General features: G+C 41.0%; 1 protein-coding gene across 1 annotated transcript in view; it reads left to right on the forward strand.

The window, feature by feature from the left end:
• eys (eyes shut homolog) overlaps positions 1-24,230 on the forward strand; it is a 334,776-nt gene that overhangs the window by 252,500 nt on the left and 58,046 nt on the right. Inside the window, exon 38 of the mRNA XM_072669909.1 lies at positions 2,772-2,922. Coding sequence (XP_072526010.1) covers positions 2,772-2,922 — 151 coding nt within the window. The remainder of the gene's footprint in view (positions 1-2,771; positions 2,923-24,230) is intronic.

Raw genomic sequence — 24,230 nt, forward strand, 5'->3', positions numbered from 1 at the left:
TTCTGTGGTATCTATTTCTTGTTTGTTGGCTGTTCAGTTTTTGTTTTTTTGTCACTTTATGCTCCTCTTTGGCTGTCTTTATACCTCCAGCTGTACCACACTAGCCCAGGTTCTCCAAAACGTTTTGTAGCCATTTTTTAGGGCGTACCCTAGTGGGTGGATTCCAGTCTGTGTCATGCCCTTATAAGGAACTAAGGGTTTGAGCTTGATTTCTGTATAAGAGAAATGAATAGAATTCATCGCACCCTGTGGTATACCTCACAGTCGCCAAAGGCCCGCTGATGCTCATGAAGGTCCCACCTCACAACTGACATTAGGCTTGGTGGTTTCAGATACCACAGGACACCTTCAGAGGTCCTGTGGGGTCCATATCTCGACGTGTCTGAGCTGTTTTGGAGGCACATCGGGTAACTACTCTATATGAAGCAGGTGGTCTTGGCGTTACGGCAGATCGGAAAGTGGTGGTACATCACCATTGAGAGCATGGATTCAAAAAGCATTTGTGTGGCTGGATTAGAACCCTTATTGGGCAGGATCCACACACAGGCTGTATGAGCTCCATTCAGTTCTACATTATTAATGATTAAGCATTGGGCTTGAGTTAGAACGACATACTCTATAGAAGATGCAGTCGAGCGGGATGAAGTTGGAAGAACTTTCTGGAAGAAGCTTCCTGATGTACTTTTGAATCAGACCCATTATTATGAGGGTAAGGTTAAGTTTAGGGTTAGAATTTATGGCTGATTTAAGGGTAAGGGTTAGGATTTAGGATTGATTTAAGGGTATGGTTAGGTTTAGGGTTAGGCTTGGGGTTGATTTAAGGGTAAGGGTTAGGATTTAGGGTTGATTTAAGGGTATGGTTAGGTTTAGGGTTAGGCTTAGGGTTGGTTTAAGGGTAAGGGTTATGATTTAGGGTTGATTTAAAGGTTTAGCTTTGTTGAACACATTGAAAAGTTTAGGTTTAATGTAATTCACACACTAAACAGTGTGTAACAACAACTCCAATACATTGGGTTAGAATAACTTTCTCAACTGAAGGTGAAAAGCCCTTTATTTCTTATTTTATTTAAACTATTTTGTCCCCAATTTGGAACTCAGTTGAAATAAGTACCTTTTCAGTCTGCATTAGCGCACAAGCTTGCAGTATGTCCAAATACATCTGTCATTTGAACAGGGGCACCCCAACTTTACAGTGTAGCAGCAGCAAGTAAACAAAGCATTGTCATAAACGGCTTTGTTATTTTTATTATTTCATTTTATGAGGCTGATGATAAGATCCTAGCCACAGAGCCGCTACCTCCCTTCTCAACTTATCCACCCCCCCTGCCTGAGCCAAGCACCAGAGACTCCCCCAGGGCTGCGTTTGTCAGCCTGAGGGTGGGGGGAGGCTGGCGGAAGGAGTGGTGGTGGAGGAGGTGGATGGGGAGAACAGGTGACGGCTACTGACAAAGAGGACGAACGCTCCGTTAGGCCCGGCACAGGGTAACGGGGCCATTGGGACAATGAGGAGTAATTCGTCATTTCTTTGTCCCGCAAGCAGGGAGAGAAGGAAATATGGCGAGGAAATGAAACGGGAGTTACAGGGGGGAGCAGCTGTCCTGGAGGAAATGTAATTGTTTTCAAAACGCAGCGCCGCAAAGGGAAGGTGACAGGTGGGCGCCCAAACCGGCGATGGATTTGAAATGGCTGTAGCATATCCGCCTGCTTTGCTTTTATTGCCTAAGCAGTCCCCAGATCGCTCTTGGTAATCCGAGCGTATCTGTAACCTACTTCTTCTTTTATTAATGCTAATGGAATATCAGTTGCAGTGGTTTAATGAACGTCTATGGAATCCATTATTGGCCCATCATCTACCAAAACCAATGGAGAAGTCACCTCCTGAGACCTGTCACAGTGATGCCTCTGAGGAACCACTTTTTGCTTCATAAAGAGCCATATGTACACTATATACATGCAAAAGTTTGTGGACACCCCTTCTAATGAATGCTTTCCGCTACTTTAAGTGGCACCAATTGCTGACATGGGAAATATTTCCAATAGAAACATAGAAACCCGTATTGGCACCATGCTGCCTAATGCCAGGCATGGGCTAGAGGGGTATGAAGCCCCCCCAGCATTGAGCTGTGGAGCAGTGGAAACATCTGGGATGTACTTTTGGGACAAGTTGGGGATGAAGGTGGCGTGACGTTCGTCCAACATCCTGACCTCACCGACACTGCTCTAGGGGCAGTGGTGGCTCAGCAGTTAGAGTTCCAGGCTATTGATATCAGGGTTGTGGGTTCAATTCCTGGGCCCTTGAGCAAGGCCCTTTACCCTCTCTGCTCTCTGGGCGCTGGAGTTGGCTGCCCACTGCTCCTGGTGTGTTTGTACTCACTGCCCCTCGTTCACTAGTGTGTGTGTGTGTGTGTGTGTGTGTGTGTTTTTGTGTGTGTGTGTTCACTACCACAGATGGGTTAAACATGGAGGACACATTTCGCTGTACAGTGACAAATACGTACACCTTTACCTTTTCTTGTTGCTGAATGCAATCAAATCCTCACAGCAATGCTCTTTCTCCAAAATCTAGCAGAAAGTGTTCTTCCCTGGACAGCAGAGGCAACTACTCCAACAAAAGCAGGATCAACTCTTCATAATCCCCCTAAATTTCAGAATAAGCAATGAACAAGCAGGTGTCCCAATACTTTTGTCCTTATTGCGTATTTTTGTGAGGAGATATTTTTTCATGTAGTGAAATTCTGTGACTGATTGCATGGTCTTTTTTGTGTTTTCAGCCCGGGAGCAGAACTTCGGCGATCGCTTCCTACACGTCTTCCTCCAAGATGGACATCCGACCGCCAGACTGGGCTGCAGCGGCATCCACGTTTTGAGCGCCCTTGCCAGTCAGGAGATTGCAAATAACACCGTGGTGCCAATAACAGTGAGGTGGGTGCTGTGTTCTATTTTTGGTTGTACCTTCTGAATATTTAGCATCGTCACAGCCAGAATAATTCATGGAGGATGATTTTTTTCCCCTCGCTTTTGATAAACAGGCTTTTTTTTTTTTTAGTTGAGGAAGGTTGGAGTGGTGTTCATGAGCATGAGTAAAGTAAAGGCTGCCAGCAGTGTGAAGGAGTTTAAACTTCCCCTCAGGGTTGTAGCCTTAATTCAAACACCATGAGCAAATAAAGCAGAAAAATGTTCAAAATATAGTTATTTTAGGTGGAAAAATTAATAAATATGGTTTGGAAGCTTTAAACTGAGGCCATGGCCACTCTTCTGCCTTTTTTTAATGTAGGCCTCAGAGTCCAAAGTGAAGGAGCCTACTTGCATTCAGCCCAATAGCTTCTATAGCCAAACTGTGCACCTATACACTACTGATTGTCATTTATTGTCATTAAAGTAATTTAATTTCAATGAATAACCTGTAATTATACAAAGGTAAGCCGCTTTTTAGGTTTTTAGGTAATCAGCTTTTTACTGCCTTTTTTAATGTAGGCCTCGTTCCAAGTGAAGGAGCCTATGCTATGACTACATACATTCAGCCCAATAGCTTATATAGCCAAACTGTGTCCTATACACTACTGATTATATACGTTTATTGTCATTAAAGCACTTTAATTTCAATGAATAACCTGTAATGGTACAAAGGTAAGCAGCTTTTTAGGTAATCTGCCACAGCTTTTGAGGGACAAAATAACTTTTTTAAATTAAATTGACCCTTAATGGACCTGTTTTGTAGCAATGGAAGAACATTAATCTTTAAAAATTGATAAAATCAATTTACAGTGTAAAAGCAGTGTTCACCAGACTGTTACTGCACTCTCTACCGTAGTATTTACCCTGCTTTTGTAAAGCCAGTGTGTGGTGAAGCTAAATAGGTCTGAAAATCCACAACAGCATCAGAAGACCGGTTTCTGAGAGTCATTAAAACAGCTTGTGTGATGGGCGGCTCATGTGACGATACCTTGTAGCTCAGCAGCTGCTAAGGCCTTAACAGGCCTTGGCCTGAGCAGCGCTGCCAGTGGACAGCTGAACAAAATTTGGGGGTGTTCTTAAACTTTTGACCGGTAGTGTATGCCCAGTAGGCACCTGTGCACATAAACTGAATCCCAGATGCCCTATGACCTGTGTAGTGCAATAGGTAGGGAGTAGGGAGTTTGGGATGATGAGGTGAGGTGGTGATCATCTAACACAACACCTGACCTTACTAATGCTCTGGTCACTGAATGCAGTCAAATCCTCACAGCAATGCTCCATCAAAATCTAGTAGAAATGGTGAATAAGCAGGTGTCCCAATACTTTTGTCCATATTGTCTAAGTTAAGTAAGTTACGCGATGATCTGAATTGCGATGAGGCTAAAAACATCTGGCAGTGTGAGCATGGCCCTAGATTCCAGCTATAGCTTGGACTCTGTAGGGTGTCATATGTTAAGGTTGAGCTGATCCAGAGAAGAGCTTACTCCTTTCACATTTTGCCCACAGGCGAAGATCTGGCATCTTCTGCAGAGAACAATCACTTGACACCTGATTTAGGTGACATTGCTCAACCAGACAGCCTTCGTCATTCAGCCGATGTAGACCAGGGCAGGAAGCCGTTCAGTAGCAGCAATGGATCTGATCATAGATGGATTCGCTTATCCAGCCAGAAGCGCCCCTCATGCCGCTCGGAGTGGTTGACATGACGGTGGTTGGCTTGCAGGATGCGATGGAATGAATAGGTTATTTAGAGGCTCATAACGAACTAAGGACTAAAGAACGCGAAAGGGCTGCTTTGGATGGCGCAAGCTCACCCTCATGTCTGGCTGGAGGCTACGGTATTCCGAACTTTCACTTCTGTGAGGCTGCTGTTAGCGCTAGACTGCTGCTTTGTTATTAACAGACAAGCAAGCATTAAAGAATCGCCTGCTGAAATACGTTAAGTGCAGGCTTTTTGGTTTTGTTGACGAGCGCGCTCAGCGGGAGTTGAAGACGGCCTAGGCGAATGTGTGAAACGTGACGTTTTGTCAGCATGCTGCTCCTAATGTGGTCTTCAAGGAATCCTCCGGAGTTGTGCATCTCAATCTGCTGTATAGAACCTGTGTAGAACCACTGATCACTCGTGTCACTGTGGATTAAGCCTACACTCCTTAAGATTGGGTTCTTTGAGGGTTCCTTAGTAAAGACAATGGTCCTGTATAGAGCCTTGACAACTCATAGCAATTTGGATGCTCAAACGGTTTATTGGCTGGTTAAATAGTTCTTGTCTATGAGTGACCACCAACCCAATGGTACCACGCAGCCCCAAAAAGGGTTCCAGTATTATGAGTCAAAGAACCCTAATCAACTACTATACAGAACCCCTTAAATGGATCATTGACTGCTTAAATGGTTCTTGTCTATGATTGACCACCAACCCAATGGTACCATGCAGCCCCAAAAAGGGTTCCAATATTATGAGCCAAAGAACCCTTTTCACTACTATACAGAACCCTTTAAATGGATCAATGACTGGTTATATGGTTCTTGTCTATGATTGACCACCAACCCAATGGTACCATGCCATGGTACCATGCCGCCCCAAAAAGGGTTCCAATATTATGAGCCAAAGAACCCTTTTCACTACTATACAGAACCCTTTAAATGGACCATTGACTGGTTAAATGGTTCTTGTCTTTGATTGACCACCAACCCAATGGTATCATGCCATGGTACCATGCAGCCCCAAAAAGGGTTCCAGTATTATGAGTCAAGGACCCTTTAGACTACTATACAGAACCCCTTAAATAGATCAATGACTGGTTAAATGGTTCTTCTCTATGATGGAGAACTTCTTATGAGGTTCTTTAAAATGGTACTATAATCATTAAGTATAGTGTTAGGAGTTAAAGAACCTTTTTTAGTATTGTATAGAACCTGTAGGGTGTCTGTCTGATTGGCTAAACGGCTAAATCAGCAGACCTCCCAAGGCCTAATCTGGATCAGCAGATGAAATGCGTCCAGTTCATTCAAAAAGGGGCCTAAAATGGACAGGAACTGGCAGGGATGTACCCGTCATGATTGACACCATTAGTCAGGCACGGGGACACATAACCAAACATTACAAAAGAAACAAGAACAGTGTTTTTACGGCCTGATTAAGATTAGTCTCAGCGCCAATGGTGAATCGGCTCTAAAAATTCTTCTTAGTCTGAGATTAGCCTTAATCGGGGTCTGGGAAACCGGCCCAAAGTCTTCTACACAGAACTCAGCAGCGTCCAGTGACTTCTACAGTAAAACGCAACATCTGAGCTTTTTTTTTTCAGAGCCGTTCTGAACGTGTCCAAGCAGTACAGTACAGGCGCATTAGCCTGAGAAAACCTCAGTATTCACTTAACATAGTTGTTCAAACAGATCATCAAACGGTCGCGAGGTACGCGGCCAAAAGGGCATCAGAACCCTGGGGAAACATCTGCAGTAAACAACTCTAAAGGGGCGCAGGTACGCCCGGCTGTTTTACATGAGCATGCACTTTCTCAAAGGTTACCAAATGCAGAAGTATGTTTGTACAGCATTTGGTGGGGTGGGGTTGGGTTGGGTGGGGTGGGGGTTGGGGTCACTGGGTACAGTAGAGGTGTGTATTTATAGGTATTTGTAGTCTTAAACCGTCTGGATGAGAAGAAAGATCAGTCTCTAAAGGGGATAATTATTCAATTGTATCATTGTATCCAATAAAGGAGTGAGATCCCTTGCAGTATATTTATTATTATTATAGTTAATATGTTTAATAATCCCCTTAAAGGAACACTTTGTTGAACAAATTAAAGTAACATGATTGATCTTTGACCTCAAAGCAGTCAATCAGCCAAGTCACGTCTGGCGTCTGACAGATGCTTCTTTAGTTTAGAACCGGAGATGATAAGCTAACAAGGTCAAATGCTAACAGTGTTTAACTTCAGAGTACCTAGGTACCCAAGTACTCTCAGATGAGGAGGGTCTTTAGTCTGGGTTTGAGGACAGCGAGTGTTGGACTCTGCTGTTCGGACACTCAGGGGAAGCTCGTTCCTTCCGTGGATCTTAAAGGATGGCGGGTCGAGCCGAGCCGTACTTGAAGCTGGAAGGGCTCTTGGTGTGGATCGGCTTTTGGCCATCGCCATCAAGTACGGAGGGGCTGGCCGGTCCAGTTTTGGCTTTGTAGGCCAGTGTGTTCATGGCATGATATTGAATACAGCTGAATGCAGTAGTTTGGGCACCCTTGGTGTTGCGTAGATTAAATTAAAATAATTGAAAGTTAAAGAAATTATAATTAGGGACATATTGTGGTCATTGACTGGTTAAATGGTTCTTGTCTATGATTGACCACCAACCCATTGGTACTATGCAGTCCTAAAAAGGGTTCCAGTATTATGCGTCAAAGAACCCTTTTCACTTTTTATTAAATTAAAGTAATTGAAAGTTTCATATTGTGACATATTGTGGTCCGTTCAAAGGTTATAGGTTATATTTTCTTTTTTTTTACAAGTTAAATTCTTTAAATGAATAGAAATTGTGTGTTAAAATATGCAAAATGCCATTTTTAACGTGTCGTTTGAGTTTGAATAATCAGATATCAGATATTTGATTCGGTTTTATTTCGTGGTATTGGGTCTAAGCACTTTTTAAACAATGCAGTTTATGAATTTGAACACGCTGTGCTGCTCGTTTTCATCATGTGAATTCCTTTTGATTCATTTTTAGCTGCTCTGAGTTTTGATGTCTTGGGAGAGGCATCAAAGCCATGTTTAACTTTTCATGTGCGCCGGGCGTCTCTCTTCCGTATGACTTACGTAATCGCAAAGTGGCAGTGACAAAAGTGCGGTTACTTCTCATGGAGCTCTCATTTGTTTTGACAGCCCCGTCCCTAATTACTTCTGATATAAACATGCTTTAAAGTGCTTGGCCTTGTGAAATGTCTTTTTTTTTACCCCATTACGGAGGCGGCGGAAGTAAAATAATCTGGATTTCGTGTTTATGACTGCTTGCCCCACCTTGTAAAACCGAAGGTGTTTAGCCTTAGCGAATGCTTCTAATTATGGCTCCTCTCACAAGATTACTAAAAACAATAATCAATTACCTTCTTTATGATTTCTTTCTGCTTGTTGTCATCATAGAACAAATGGATTTCATTATCATAATCAGAGCTATATTGCATAATATGTTTAAATGACCTTAATCTGACCCGCCACAGAGAAACAGCAGGGGTTGCCAGGCAACAGACTTTTAGCAGATTTGCTTCATCTAATGCTAGGCAGTTAGGTAGTTGGCTCTTAATGCTTCACTAAATGAATATATTTGCGTCCCAGAATTGAGGGTGACCAATTATAGACCATACTCATCAACGGCAATACACTGAGTGATATCAGGGGAACAGCCACATTGTGGCGTTTTAGATCTTCATTATAAATATTGCAATGTTTGGAGGTCAGGTGATGCATATATGAGCTATTTCCATTTGGAGCTAATTATTACTGTAGAAAGTAGGGTTTGTCTAGAGGTGGAATTAAGGCTGTTGTTTAGTATTGGGCTTAGGACTGAACTAATGCATGAAATGCAAAAAAAAATATTGCTACATATTCCAGTTTACTTTCAAATGCGTTAAAAATCCATCAGTAAAGTCGCAGTTAGTCATGGGGTTGGCCTGCATCATTTCCTTGTAAAGTACACTGGAATTCTTTGCATGTTCCATGTTAGAAGGCCAGGATCAGCCATGTTACAGCACCCCCAGAGCATAGGGGTTAAGGGCTGTACCCTCCGATGGTAAGCTGATGCACTGCCGACTGAGCTTTGTTTAAGGGCCCAACAGTAACAGCTTAGCAGATCTGGGTATTGACTCCACAACCTAGCCGTACCCAAGGGTCCAGCAATGGCAGCTTAGCAGACATGGGTATTAAACCCATGACCTTGTGATCAGTAACCCAGAGCTCCCAGTAACCCAGACCCACCACTAACCCATGGAAATCTGATGCACTGCTGACTGAGCTGTGATTGAGGTCCCATCAGTAACAGCTTAGTAGATCTGGGTATTGACTCCACAACCCTCTGATTAGTAAACCTGAGCTCCCAGTAACCCGGACCCACCACTGACCCATGGAAATCTGACGCACTGCTGATTTAAGCTGTGCTCATGGGCCCAACAGTAACAGCTTAGCAGACCTGGGTATTAAACCAATAACCTTGTGATTAGTAACCTAGAGCTGCCAGTAGCCCGGACCCACCACTGACCCATGGGAATCTGACACACTGCTGATTTAAGCTGTGCTCAAGGGCCCAACAGTAACAGCTTAACAGATCTGGGTATTAAACCAACAACCTTGTGATGAGTAACCCAGAGCTCCCAGTAACCCGGACCCACCACTGGCCTATGGAAATCTGATGCACTGCTGATTTAAGCTGTGCTCATGAGCCCAACAGTAACAGCTTAGCAGACCTGGGTATTAAACCCACAACCTACAGATTAGTAACCCAGAGGTCTAAGCCCTAAACCACCCCTAAAAAAGTCTGCTGCTCTGGTGCTTAAGCATTCCAGGCCCTAATTCTTTGGGATATAAGTACGCAGAATATGCATTTAAAATACAAAGTATTCATTTATTAAACTTTACAACTATAAATAAAAACAGTCTTAAGGGGAAATACCATCAGTACTTGTTTAAAGACTATTGTAAGCAGTCTTCTCAGTACTGGACATGTTCAGGACTCATAAGCGTAGTATCTGTGTTGGACTTGAGTGCATCTAATGTCATGGTAATGAATACAGCTGAACGCAAAAGTTTGTGCATCCTTGGCCAAATGACTAAATGTTTTGTTGATGTTTTAACATAAAATAATGAAAAATTAAAGTAAAATTAAATTTAATCTTAACATATAATGAGGCCTGTCCAAATTTTCTTATATGTTAAATTCTTCAAATTAATAGAAATGTAAAAAGTTAAAATATGCAAAATGCCATATTTAACTTTCTGAGCAAATCTGTCAACTTAATTTGTAAAAAACATAAATTGGGGCTGTCTAAACTTTTGTATATGATTTAAAATTGCACTGCTGCCTAATTTCTAGCCAAATTTGCAAGATTTTGTTATTGGGAAATGGCTAATTTCTTGCTTGCTTGTTCCTGAGATGGCTGGCAGTTTTGTTTGCTAGAGCGTTATAGGAGCAGCCTAATTGACTGCAGTACAGTCAGCAAATCCACCTTTCCCATAGCTGAGGTTCATTCTTCTTACTGAGATATTTGTGTGGAAGCAGTGAAATCACAGCTTCCTCCTGCACTGACTTACCTTGGTGAAGCTCCATGCTAAACAGCTCTATGTTGTAGATGAACTGGTCAGATAAACATGTTTGCAGTAGTGAAGCTTGACTGTGGGAGAGAGCCGGAAGTCAAGGAGGTCAAAAACTTGCCCTCTTTGGAGAAACACTGCTTGATATTGACTTATACTGAAAGGCTGAGTTGGACCAGCCTAGGAGCAGCATGCTCTTTCCAAATCATATATCGACAGTAAATCTGGAATATTTCTTTTATATCGATTAAATTCTTGGCTAATTTCATGGATATTTCAAAGACAAAAGGAAAGATACTTTTGTTAGTTTGTGTTAAATTCTTTGAATTAATAGTAAATTGTGTGTTAAATATGCAAAATGTCACACAAATTTGAGCAAATTTGTTCACTTATTTTGTCTTAGTTCTATTTATTATTTTTTAGGAAAGGTAGATTTGCTGACTGTACTGCAATCAATTAGGCTGTTCCCATAATGCCCTCCCAAACAGAACTGCCAGCCATCTCCAGAACAAGCGAGTAAGAAGTTAGTCCAGGTCCCAAAAACAAAATAATTCAACTTTGGTTATAAATTGGGCAGCAATGCGAAGGCATACAAATTTTACAGTCACATCCAAAAGTTTAGACAAGCCCAATTTAAATGACACACTGTTTTCGGTTAGTAGGACATAATAATGTAAGTACAAATTAAGTGAAATATGGTATTTGGCCAAATTTAATGCATTTTTATTAATATAAAGATTTTTTTATTTTGATTTTGAAAGAATTTAATTGACATTAAAATATTCCAGACTTACTTTCCATACACTTTTGAAGAGTTAGGATTATATTCTTTGCTAATTTCAAGGATATTTTCAAGTCAAAAGAAATGCTGTTACAGTGTATCATTTCATAAAGAATACAGACCAATAGAAATAAATGAATTCAAATGAAATCGTCTATGAAGTTGGAGATCCACTAAGGAGATACAAGGTTTCCTTATGCATATCACTATTAATGTTAATTAATATTATGTTGATTCTGAGAATTCTATCCAGGGCTGCTTTTTCAACTCAAAACCATTTACTTTACATTCACTATGTCCAAATATTTATGGACACCCCTTATATTGAATGCATTTAGCTACTTTAAGTTGCACCCACTAATGAAACATACATGACCCTAGTGGCACCATGCTGCCTGATGCCAGGCGTGGGCTAGTAGAGGGGTATAAAGCCCCCCAGCATTGAGGAGCTGTGGAGCAGTGGAACTACTGTGTTCTCTGGAATGATGGATGGTGGACTTCCGTCCAGTACTTTTTGGATGAGTTGGGGAGTTGGAGATGAGGTAAGGTGGTGACTCCTCCACCTCCTCCACCTGTAATACGTCTGTGGACAGTGGTGTCTCTGCAGTGGTTAGAGCTCCAGGCTATTGATGCCAGGGTCGTGGGTTCGATACCCAGGCTCGGCAAGCTGCCACTGTTGGGCCCGCCTTGAGCAAGGCCCTGGGCACTGGAGTTGGCTGCCCACCGTTTACTACCACAGATGGGTCAAATGCGAAGGACACATTTCACACGCTGCACAAATACAAGCACCTTTACCTTTAGGATCGCTAAAATAGGGCCCCCTAGTGTTCTTAAAATGGAACAGCAGCACCTTAAAAGGTTGTTCTCCTGATTGACCATCTGAGAAGATCCTGGAGTTGATTCCTTAAAAAAAGCATGAATCCTCTGATGTAATTAGCTTTCACACTGCATGACCAATTTCAACAGCCATAATATGAACCCTCTAGTCACATAACCGTTCATCAGGCTCATGACTTCTGGACCACTTGACCCGTCTAATCACACACGCGGGGAGCCGCTGAATATTTAATCAAGAAATTAGCAGCCGCCGCTGACGGTTAAAGGCACATTGGCCCTTTTACCGCGTCCCAGCTTCGACCACCAAGGATTTAACGAGTGCCCCACTAGATAATTAACTACCTCACTCCACGTTGCTCTGCCTTTCAACCCCCTTCCCGCCCCTCACCCAACAACCTCCCACCCAACAACCCCCTGACATTGACATGTAGCGCTGCCTCTAATCTCCTCTTCCCATCAGGCCCGTTGGAATAAACTCAGCATTGTTGGGCAAATATCAATAATTCTGCCACTTGATTTCTCGGCGAGAGGTCACCTCCGCGAGTCCGGTTGAGCCGCCGAGATCTGATGGGATCAAGCATGACGCAGCCGCCAATTCAAGGTCAGCCAGGAGGCTCTCGGACAGAATCTTAATGCAGCGCCTCCTCTGCTGAGTGGAGTGTCAAATCTGCGCTCCCCAATTACTTTGTCAGCAGCTCATCGACCCCATTACGGCGCTTCGAGGGGGAGGGAGCGATCGCTTATTGGTGCGTGTGGGGACGAGAATTTGATGGATTTGATTCGGGATTCTTTTTATTTGATTTGATTGGTGATTCGTTTTGGATGCTTTTGGTGATGGAAATTCCTCGCCTCCTTGCTCTGAGCTCCCCTTTTTTTTATAGGTACCATGTACCTCATCTGCTGTGTTCTCCTGTAGACGCCCATTAGACTTAAAATCCTGACCCTGGCCTCCACAGCAGTTTCTCCAAAGCTCCGAATTACAACAGACTTTACATGTGGCAATCAGCTGTACGGCTCAGATGAAGGGTAAACACTGGGTGTAGCTATGCAGATGTTGATAGACCTGAGGGAATGGTATGGAGTTGGGGCAGTGGTGGCTCAATGGTTAGAGCTCCAGGCTATTGATAACAGGGTTGTGAGTTCGATTCCCGGGCTTGGAAAGCTGCCACTGTTGGGCCCTTGAGCAAGGCCCTTTACCCTCTCTGCTCCCCGGGCGTTGGAGTTGGCGGCCCACCGCTCTGGGTGTGTGTGTGTACTCACTGCCCCTAGTTCACTAGTGTGTGTATGACCCATCTACCACAGATGGGTCAAATGCGGAGGACACAAATACGTGCACCTTCAGCTTGTTTTAGAGCTGGACATACTTTCCATTGTATGTGACCGGGATGTTAAGGGGTCCAGCTGTGTCTTCGCCATGTAGACCATGTATGGTAAGCAATGGTGGGGGCGGATTTATATCCCTTATGGATTAGATGCAGACATCCTGCATGTGGGAACAGTACAACAGTACTAGGGTAGTAGGTAGTAGGGTACTAGGGTAGTAGGGTATCAAACATGAGGTGTTCCTCTGTCTAGGGAGAGAGAGCAGAGTGGCACTGAGAATTGGCGGGCTCTCTCTCTCCACACTGTCCTTCTAAATGACTCAGTGGTCACGAGTCTCCTTTCCAAGAGAAGTCCTTCCAAGAACACCTCACAAGCCAAATGAAGCCGTCCCTCATGTTCTTTTTGGAAATCTCACTAGAGATTCTCATGGTCTCCTATGGTCTTCCATGGTTGCAAAGGAACCGGCAGTTGGAGCACCTGCTTATCGCCTAAGAAAGCACCACTAATCCCAGCCATGATTAAACTGGATGAGGAGCGAGGTGGTTGGAGTTATCTTCTCAGGCCGTCCCCGTGCTGAGTCTTTTTGGTGCTTTGGACGTCTATGTTTATAAATGAGACCCACAGAATTATTGGAGACGTTCAGCAGCTGAATGCAGATTGAAAACCATGTCAGATGGCTCATTTTGCGGCGACCCTGCCGACTACGGCATTGCACGTGGACCACTTATTCATTCAAACACATGCAAAGTGCCTGTTTTTCAGAACTCCTCTTCAAATCGCTCGCATTGAGCTTGCAGAGTAATTGCATCACATCAAATGTATTACATTTACATAGTTCACCGTTTTCCTTTCGACTGATGACGGCATGTAGCTTTGGGTCTCACGCTGCACTTAAAGCTACAAGCACCATAAAGCATCCTTGGTTATGTATGGATTTTCAGCATACGTATTGTTATTCATGAAGTCGTATTATGACGGGAAACAGAGTTACTCTTAATCATCATCATAATGAACACGTGTAGCAGTTTCCTCCCTAATGTTGTATTTAACATGCATAACAACATCTGTACTCTGTAGTAACTGCTGTCTTTTTATTGCTTTATTTCTCTATTAATTATATTGCCGGTAACAAGATGATCTGGATTCAGTATCAGTTTAATATTTGTTATTGATCGGTGGTAATGATTTTTTTTTTTTGTTCTACGTAATGTTCTAAAACTGAGAGGTGTATAACGACAGGCTTCATTAATTAGACATACTCATTTATTTCATGGTATGAAAAAGTGAAAGTGAAATTTTGGTCAAATTTGTATCCATAGTTAATTTATTGTTACTCTATTTTCATAATCATATTTTTTTCAGGGAAAAAATAATATATATTTTTAGATGATATCACTGATGAAACACTTTATTTTTAAATGTAATAAAAAGATTATCATTAGGAACTAAATTATATACATTTATTTATGTTATTCATTTGTTCCTATTTATAATCTTTTTAATGCATTTTATAAGAAGTGTTTATAACTGCTGTTATTACTAAATATATAACTTATCTAAATATACAGTATATAAAGTATGTATAAATATATATAAATTGTGTGCATATATGCATGTGTGTATACATATATATGTTTATGTAATGTATGCGTATATATGTGTGTGTGTGTGTGTGTGTGTGTGTGTGTGTGTGTGTGTGTGTGTGTATTTGAAAGTAATAAAAAGATTATAATTAGGAACTAAATTATATACATTATTTATGTATTTGTTCCTGTTATAATCTTTTAATGCATTTTATAGTTGTTATTACTAAATATATAACTTATCTAAATATATATATATAAATATATATATATATGCATAAGTGTATATATACATATATATATTTATACATGTGTGTATCTATATATATTTATATATGTGTTTATGTATATATAATATTATATACATTATACATACACAAATATAATATTATTATTATTTATATAATGTGTGTGTGTTTATATAGTAAAGTAAAAACATGTGTCAAATATATATAGTTGACTGGTTCCAGCTAATCCTAATGGCCTTTAGTCTAAGTCAGAAATTTGTTCAGTTTGAAATGTGGTTTTGTTCGATTGTCTTTTACAGAGTTTGGCTCTTCTCAATAAAAGATGCCAATCTCCAAGAGAAGGAGCCCAGTCTGACTTCCAGTCTTGTACTGGAAGCCTCTTTTCCACAATTATGGCAAAACGAAGCCTTTGGCAACATCTCGGTTAGAGATGGGTCACCAAGAACCATGCACTACTGGGCAGCCAGCAATGCACGATTGTTCTATCCTGTTGGCATGTCCAGCAGCTTGGCTGTGTATCGGTTTGATATCGGCTGTCCAATATCGTCTGTTTGATCATGTAGGAATGTAGAAGAGAAAGGAAGGAAGGCGGTGAACTTCCTGCAGAAGTCTGCCAGCACATCAGTTCTGGTTGATGCATTGATTAAAAAATGTACATCAATACAAATCATAAGATGTAGCCAGTACAAATATCGAATGTGGGGAAGATTGCTAAGCTAATCATCGTAGGAATTAGACGGAGCTCAATGGAGATTAATTGTCACCTTTATTTTTGCATTGAGGGGAATTAAGATTTACAGCTAAGAAAACTGGGAACTTCAACCTTAAAACAGCATCTAATTTGCATATTTATATATTTGCTGCTGGTGTTCATCATATTGATTTAATGCCATTGAGTAGAAATACATATTGCTTTTCTTTCTTTTCAGTGGAAGTTAGTGTAGAAATATTTTATTTAGTCATTTTGGAGCATTTCTATTGGTCCATTCATCTGAAAAACACAATATAACATTTTTGTGGGACAACAATTGTGTATATATGTCATAAATCTATTATATAAAGGTATCATAATAGATAATTTCTTATCTACATATAGATACTACATATATATAAATATATATATATATATATATATATATATATATATATATATATATATATTTTTTTTTTTTTTTTTTTTTTTTTAACCTATCAATCAAAAATACACGTATGGTCCACATATGTGGCCAAATCAGATTTCCATATGCGATATACCTGATCTACCCACAGGACAATCTCTATAAGATTATTATGAACCCAGCTAATAACAGAACCTCATTATATTTAGTAGTAAATTAATATATGTATATTTTTTTCCAGTTCATCTAGAAACTCCCAGATAGAGAAGAGAGAAGAGAATCAAACCTTACAGCATCTTTTGTGTCGTTCCTTTCTGACAGGCAAACCTGGCCTTTCTTTAGTATTACGCTCCTTACCTTGAGAACATCAGAAACCTCACACCTTACTTCTTACTCCTATCCAGGCGCACTACACCATTCTGACTGTTTGATGCTTCCACTTCACTCGAAGCGTGATCTTTTATTCATCTGCTTATTTTATTAATTCATGCTTGGTGAACGCAGTTTGACTGGGCGTGTGTAAGTAGTCTCGTCTGTGCAATCCATGTCAAGTCTGTGGCCTACCAAACACACTTCAGGTAGACGGATCTGTGGCAGACGATAAGCAATACGCCCAGTTTGTTGAGGATTAGACCCCAAAATAGAAATTGGTTGGATGATGATATAACCAGCCAATATTGAGGTTCTGGGGATGTACTGCCAGTCTCTTAGCAGTTGGATGTTTTAGAATATGATTACCATGTATGTCTAGTATTTTTAGGATTTTTGTCGAGTGCTATAAATAAATAAAAAAGAATAAGTTAACAAAACTAATCCAAACAAATAGAATCAGGTTTATTAAAATATTTTAGTAAAATTTAGAAAATTGAGAGATGATTAACAGAAACCAACAAACAATGCTAAGCTAATGCGAAGCTAATACTAATGCGAAGTATCTGGGGTGGCGCAACAGTCAAAGGGTTGACCCCATCTTCAGTAAGATGATGTGATATGATGATGATGATGATGATAGTAATGTAATACATGCCTATTATCATCATCAGGTGATGGCAAGTTTAGTCCCAGAGAGCATAACTGATGACCCTTCCTCTCCCCATCACTTAGCACATGGTAGCCAGCACTGACCTCTGCTAGGTGTTGAGTGTTCTCCTCCAAGCGTGTTGAGCTGTCGAATGATGGTGTTTTAGCGGCACTTCAGAAGAATGTGGTCGTATGTCTTGGCTGAAGCCCTGGTGGGGTCATGTGATAGGCTAAAAAAAAAAAAAAAAAAAAAAAAGCTAATGGGAATTATTAATGGAGAAATTTCATCCATCCATTCATATTCTTTTCTACTTCTTTTTAATCAGGGTTGCAGTTGGTCTGGAGCCATTGGGCGCAAGACGGAAATAATGGGAGTTTTCTGTTGGTGGATTGTTGGTAATATATAGTATATAGTAGAATCTCGGATCAGTGATAAAGAATTTGTACTGGTTGGGCCCGGTTACATTTACATTTATGGCATTTAGCAGACACTCTTATCCAGAGCGACTTATAGGGGTACTCATATTACAAAGTTGGGCCAATGTAGTGTTAGGAGTCTTGCCCAAGGACTCTTATTGGTATAGCACAGCACAGTCACCCAGACCGGGAATTGAACCCCAGTCTCCCACATGTTGTGGTAGCTCACTGGTCGGTAGTGGTGTTATCTGTTGCGCCACACCAACCACATTGGGCATTGTGTTGTGGATGCTGTATCTGGGCCTGCCGGATTGCTGTTACACTGCATGTAAAGTTGAACAAATGCGGCCAGCCGTTCTCCAGCATCTAGCCGGAAGGCTTGTGAAAGCACATATAATCTAACATGGGCTAATATCGGCCCGCTGAACAGACGGGTTAACAACTAGGTTACATGGCATATTGTGTAGTCTGCCTGTTTTTCCTCTAGCGTATTGTGCTCAATATATGTGTGTGTTTGTGTGTGTGTGTGAGAAAGAGAGGGACATTTCCATTCAGGCTGTGGCAAAGGTCAACAAGCATTGGGCACTGCATTCTACTACATTTATGTCCTTTATTACTGCTGATCTTTGGGTCCCTGGCGGATGTAATTATTTCCTTTTTATGTAAAGCAGAGTAAACAGCCTGGGACCAGCTATGCACATTTGTCTGGATATAGTGTAGTGGTGCGTATCATTTCTATAATCAATTAGCTTATCAATTATTATAAAATTAATCAACTAATCTAACGGTTTAAATGCCTTTAAACCAGGGGCAGATAAAGTGGCTTCTGTCAAGGGGTGGATATATTAGGCAGCAAGTGACCGTCAGTTCTTTGGTTTTAAAAGCAGGGGGGAAATGCATAAGCATAAGAATCTGAGACACTTTGACAAGAACCAAACTGTGCCGTTCAAGACAACCAGGTCAGAACATCTCCAAAACATCTGGCAGGCCTTGCGGGGTGTTCCCGTTGTGCAGTGGTGCGCAGTGTCTACCAGAAGTGCTCCAAGAAAGGACAGCTGGCTCATAGAGGTCCCACCTCACAACTTACAGGACTTAAAGAATCCACTGCTGACGTCTTGATGGTTCCAGATACCACAAGACGCCTTCAGAGGCGTGAAGTCCAGACCTTGTTGGGTCAGAGCTGTTTTGATGGCACAAGGAGGATCCACACAGTATTAAGCAGGTGGTTTTAATGTTATGGCTACCTGCTGGAACCGCCCCTAATTTAGTCTGGGAAACCGTCCTCTGCAGTGCTTTACATAGAAAGCCTTCTTTTCAGGACAGCAGAGACAGTTCCTCTTCTTAATACTATGAGCAGGTGTCCCAATACTTTTGTCGTATGTAGCGTACATAAAGATACAATTCTCTATATCATATATAATCCCCACCCCTGTTCCCATCCCCCTCTTTCTTTCCCTCAGAGTGGTCCAGATCTGTTTATTCCAACAACGATGTAGCCATGAAAAGTCAACCGGCCAATAGAAATGCTCCAAAATGATGTGGAATAAAATCTTTTCACGCCGCCGTCTTTTTTGGAGATGTTTTGGAGGTTAATGCATGACAGCAATATGAATATGAATAATACTGAGCAGCAGGTGGGCTTCAGGATGCTCTGCCTAATGTTCTGCAGCATTCTGCTCTCAGATAAGCTGAAGAGGTTTGGGTAAGACCCAGCCAAAAAGTGCTGAAAGGGGGGTTGGCCTATTTAGACGTCCTTTATAGTCAGGCATGAGACGTGAATTCCTTCTTACCTCAACAACATCCATGGCTGTTTGGAAAGTGGAGGTTGAAGGAGGTCACAGTTTGCCTACATCTGCTCTGATGTTGACATTTGTGCCCATCCTGCAGGACTCTGGGAATGCAATGCAGAAAATAGCTCTTTCTTCCTCTATTTTCAGTGTTTCTGTTTTTTTTACACCCATCACTAAAGCCGCAGTGTGTGTGTTTGTGTGTGTGTGTGTGTGTGTATACGTGTATTACTATGAAGTCTCCACAGTATGATGTTTTACTGCCATCTGTTGCCAGCTCTGTACACACTCTCCATTGTTTGAGGAATGGCTGTGTTGGATTTCTTCAGTGTTTTTTTTTCTTCTTTAAATTGATCTTTCCAGGCTGAGCACGGGCAGTGCTGCAACGCAACACCAGCTACATTTATCTCTTAGGCTTCCTAATATATAGCCAGGTTTATTGGTTTATGTTTACTTTGTCAGGAAGCGTGGACCAAAACATTCATCACCTATACATTTAGGACCAGATAAACAATCAGTGCAACGCAAATGGAGCACATTTGTGAATAAAGTGCAGAAAGATGCCACACACTGCAAAGATTGATATCTTAGCAAGTCAAATCCGCTTCATTCTCGTCTCATATCTGATATTAGTTTCATTTTTACATTGTTGGAAGAATATTAGAAGATTATTCAACGTATTACTCATTTTGTTTTACCTGCTTTAAGAAGATAAATAAGTTGATATCAGCTCCCTACTTTGCCACCCCTAGATATGCACCTCTTATATATATATATGTGTATATATATCTCAAAATGTTTGTTATTTTTTGGACACCCTACATCATTACTAACCACCTTTGGCAGATAATACAGGGATCACAACTTCCAAAAAGAGTCTATATATATATATATATATACTTTTTAACAGAATTATTCAGTGTACGGAGCAGCTACAGGGTGTAAACCAGGGAAAACCCAAAAATGGACATTTATTTATATATATATATATATATATATATATATATATATATATATATATATATATATATATATATATATATACATATATACACACACACACACATATTTAATGTGTACTGAGCAGCTACAGGGTCGATGGAGGGAAAGAAAAAAAATGTGTATATATATATCATGGCTTTAATACATATATACAGTGATGAATAATATTGCTTTTTAAAAATCTATATTTTTAATATGAAATTCTTTCTTATTCTTTGGACACCCTACTAAATCATTACTGACCCCCCTCCCCCGCCCTTGGGCAGATATCACAGCTTCCAAATTCTTTTTCTATCCAGCTAAGAGACTCTCTACTTGTTTTCCTCACAGAACGCTTCTAGTTCTGTGATATTCTTGCATCATCTTACATACAGCATTTTTAAGATACTACTCACACATTTCCAGTGATGTTCAGTCAGTGGACTGTGAGGGCTTTTCCAAAATTCAGCAGCACTGTTACTCTCTCAAGAAGTGGTCATCCAGCAAAAAAACAAAAAACCTCTTAAGAACTCGGGAGAAACGTGTAACGACCTACGGTTTTCACCTCCTCTGAGTAACGTCAATGTTCATGAGTCAAGCACCATCAATCAGACTCTTGGATCAGCCGGAATCAGCCTGTTGGCTTTTTGCTTTTAGTGGAAACAGAAGAGCCAAGCACATCAGCTTCACAACTGTTAAGCATGGTGGTGGTGGTATCGTGGTTTGGGGCTGCTTTGCTGCATCAGGTCCAGGAGGAGGGATACTGGATCTTAAGCAGTAGATTCTGCAGGAGAATGTCTGTGAACTGCAGGTTAACCGTAAGTAGGTCATGCAGCAAGCAATGCAACGACCCCAAGCACACAAGGAGGTCTACAATCACATGGTAAAAGCAGGAGAAATCCGACATTGTGGGATCGCCAAATCAAAGTCCAGATCATAATGTTGGAGAAATGCTTTGAATAGACCTGAGAAGAGCAGTTCTTGCAAGGAAACCCACCAGCATCACTAAATTTATATAAATATATTATTATAATTATTATTATATGTTTTATATGTTTTGGGTCAAATTTATGCAGAATTGCAGAAACTTGTAAAGCAAACAAGCTTCCTAGCAGCACTGCAGGCACTATATCATGTTAGAACCGTCTGTTGATAGTCTGGTTCTGATTCCATCTCAATACTAGAGCATGAAGCCCTCCATCCTTTCCGATTCTACAGCCCCAGCTGAGGGGAACTCAAAGAATGACAGAGACAGGTCTGTACTCAAATGATTTCCCGCTTATTGGTCAGAAAGGCAGAGTATATATACACTGAAAAGAGATATAGAGATATGTTCTGAGCCCCAAGAACGGTCATGACATCTTGGGTCGCCGAGTCTAAACAACAGATAAATTGGAGACATGTTCATCCACTAAGACTGTCACTAAAAGTTATGGCCAGATCATATGAAGCACAAGCTACGGCCTACGTGTCATACAGGCTCATACAGGCCTAACTCCCATGTCTATCCCACAATCATGGGTATGTATATATTAATATATGTATATATATTAGTCTCTTACCTTGCTATACAAGTTTTTAGAAGTTGTGATATCTGCCCAAGGGGGTTAGAAATAAGGGGGCATCCAAAGAGTAGCAAACATTTTGAGATATATCTCTCTCTCTCTCTCTCTCTCTCTCTATATATATATATATATATATATATATATATATATATATATATATGGAGCACATTTGTTAATAAAGTGCAAAAAGATGCCACACACTGCAAAGATTTATATCTTAGCAAGTCAAATACACTTAATTTTAATTTAAAAAAAACAATAAATTAAAACATGCTGCAACTCAAATGATTGACAGATGCAAAAAAAGAGATGGTCACATGGTAATATATAGCCAGGTTTAATGATTTACGTTTATTTTGTCAGGAAGTGTGTACAAAAACATTCATCACGTATGAATTTAGGACCAGATAAACAATGCAATGCAAATGGAAGTTTTTGATGAATAAAGTGCAGTAAGATGCCACACACTGCAAAGATTGATATCTTAGCAAGTCAGATACACTTAATTTTAATAAAAAAACAATAAATGAAAATGTGCTGCAACTCAAATGATTGACAAAAGCTAAAAGTGAAGTGGTCACATGGTTTTTGATATGGGAAACGGTCCAAATGAAAATGATTTTATGACTTTTAAGACTTTTATGCAAAAATGTTCAATAAAACATGAGTAAAATACGACTAGTCAAAAATATAAGACACAAAGTACAGTACTCAAGTATTTATTTTTAACCTCAGGCTCAGGCCTCAAGCTGCAACTCTATAGGCACATGGTATTTAGCAGAATACTGTACTCAATAAAGTGCCTATGCCTACCAGCTCACAGCCAGTCAGTGTGAAGTAGGCCAGTACCTCCTCAGCTGTAGGGTAACTCATTATAGATCCATAGAGTCTGATGGCCGTGGGAAGGAACTATCTCAGGTTGCACTGTTTGAAGTAATGCAGCTGTGAGTCTATTGCTGATGTGTTGTGCTGTTGCATCAGGTTTTGGGCTCAGGTTTGCATAGCCTTTCATTCACCCAACAAACCCAGTCTTCTTAAAAGATCATCAAGACTTTGCTGATTGCCCTGGACAGAAGCTGCTGGGTGATATATTGGTGTAACATCTAAAGCGTTACTGCCACCAGCGTTAGACCCCTCTCAAACCCGGTTCTGTGGATGAGGGGAGCCTCGGCGAGGCAGATGTGTAAAGCTTGAGAAGGAATAGGTGAGGCACTCTGGTCTTATTACAGTAATAGATCAGAAGTGAGGCCACGTGGGGAGGGGAAGACGACGCACGGCACCCAAAGCTGAATAATTTACACGGCCCGGCTCGTCCCACCAAGCTCAGAAAGTCGCTTTTGATTTCGGATGAAGCGATGAATAAGTTACAATTGAGAAGAGCAAGAAGAAACGCTTGTTTATTTTGGCTGGATGAAATATTGAATAGGTGTTTGTTTACGCTACGCTCCTGACGCACCGCAGCCCATATGGAGCCGGTTGCTCCGGATTTGGTGCCGCATATTGTGTCAGAAAGTCCTGGTGGTTTGACGGCACCCTTTACACTCTTTCACCCACTTTCTCTGCACACGCCTTAAAAGGCTGCAAGAAGGGTTTTGGGTTCTGTGAGAACGGATCTGTGAGGAACCGTAATGGAATGGGTCTCGACGAATTAAAAGGTTGTTAAGGAACCTTACAGTCAGATGCTGAAGCACTGAGGAGCTTTTATTTTTAAGAGTCTGCACAGGGCAGTCGTGGAGTTTGATTGGATGGTTAATTCAGTTGTTTTGGTTGGTTGGTTTGGTTTGCTTGTCTTGGTTGGTTGGTTTGCATGTTTTGGTAGCTTGGTTTAATTGGTTGGTTTGATTGGTTGGTTTGCATGTTTTGGTAGCTTGGTTTAATTGGTTGGTTTGATTGGTTGGTTTGCATGTTATGGGTAGCTTGGTTTAATTGGTTGGTTTACTTGTTTTGGTAGCTTGGTTTGATCGGTTGGTTGGTGTTCTTGTTTTGGCAGCTTGGTTTAGTTGGTTGGTTTGATTGTTTTGGTTGGTTGGTTTGATTGATTGGTTGGTTTTCTTATTTTGGTAGCTTGGTTTGATTTGGTGGTTGGTTTTCTTCTTATGGTAGCTTGGTTTGATTTGGTGGTTGGTTTTCTTCTTATGGTAGCTTGGTTTGGTTGGTTTGATTGGTTGGTTTTCTTCTTATGGTAGCTTGGTTTGGTTGGTTTGATTGGTTGGTTTGTTTGGATGGTTGATTGAGTTGTTTTCGTTGGTTGGGTTTCTTGTTTGGTTAGCTTGGTTTAATTGGTTGGTTTACTTGTTTTGGCAGCTTGGTTTAGTTGGTTGGTTGG

The sequence above is a fragment of the Salminus brasiliensis genome, chromosome 24 (assembly GCF_030463535.1).
Source record: "Salminus brasiliensis chromosome 24, fSalBra1.hap2, whole genome shotgun sequence".
Taxonomy (NCBI): domain Eukaryota; kingdom Metazoa; phylum Chordata; class Actinopteri; order Characiformes; family Bryconidae; genus Salminus; species Salminus brasiliensis.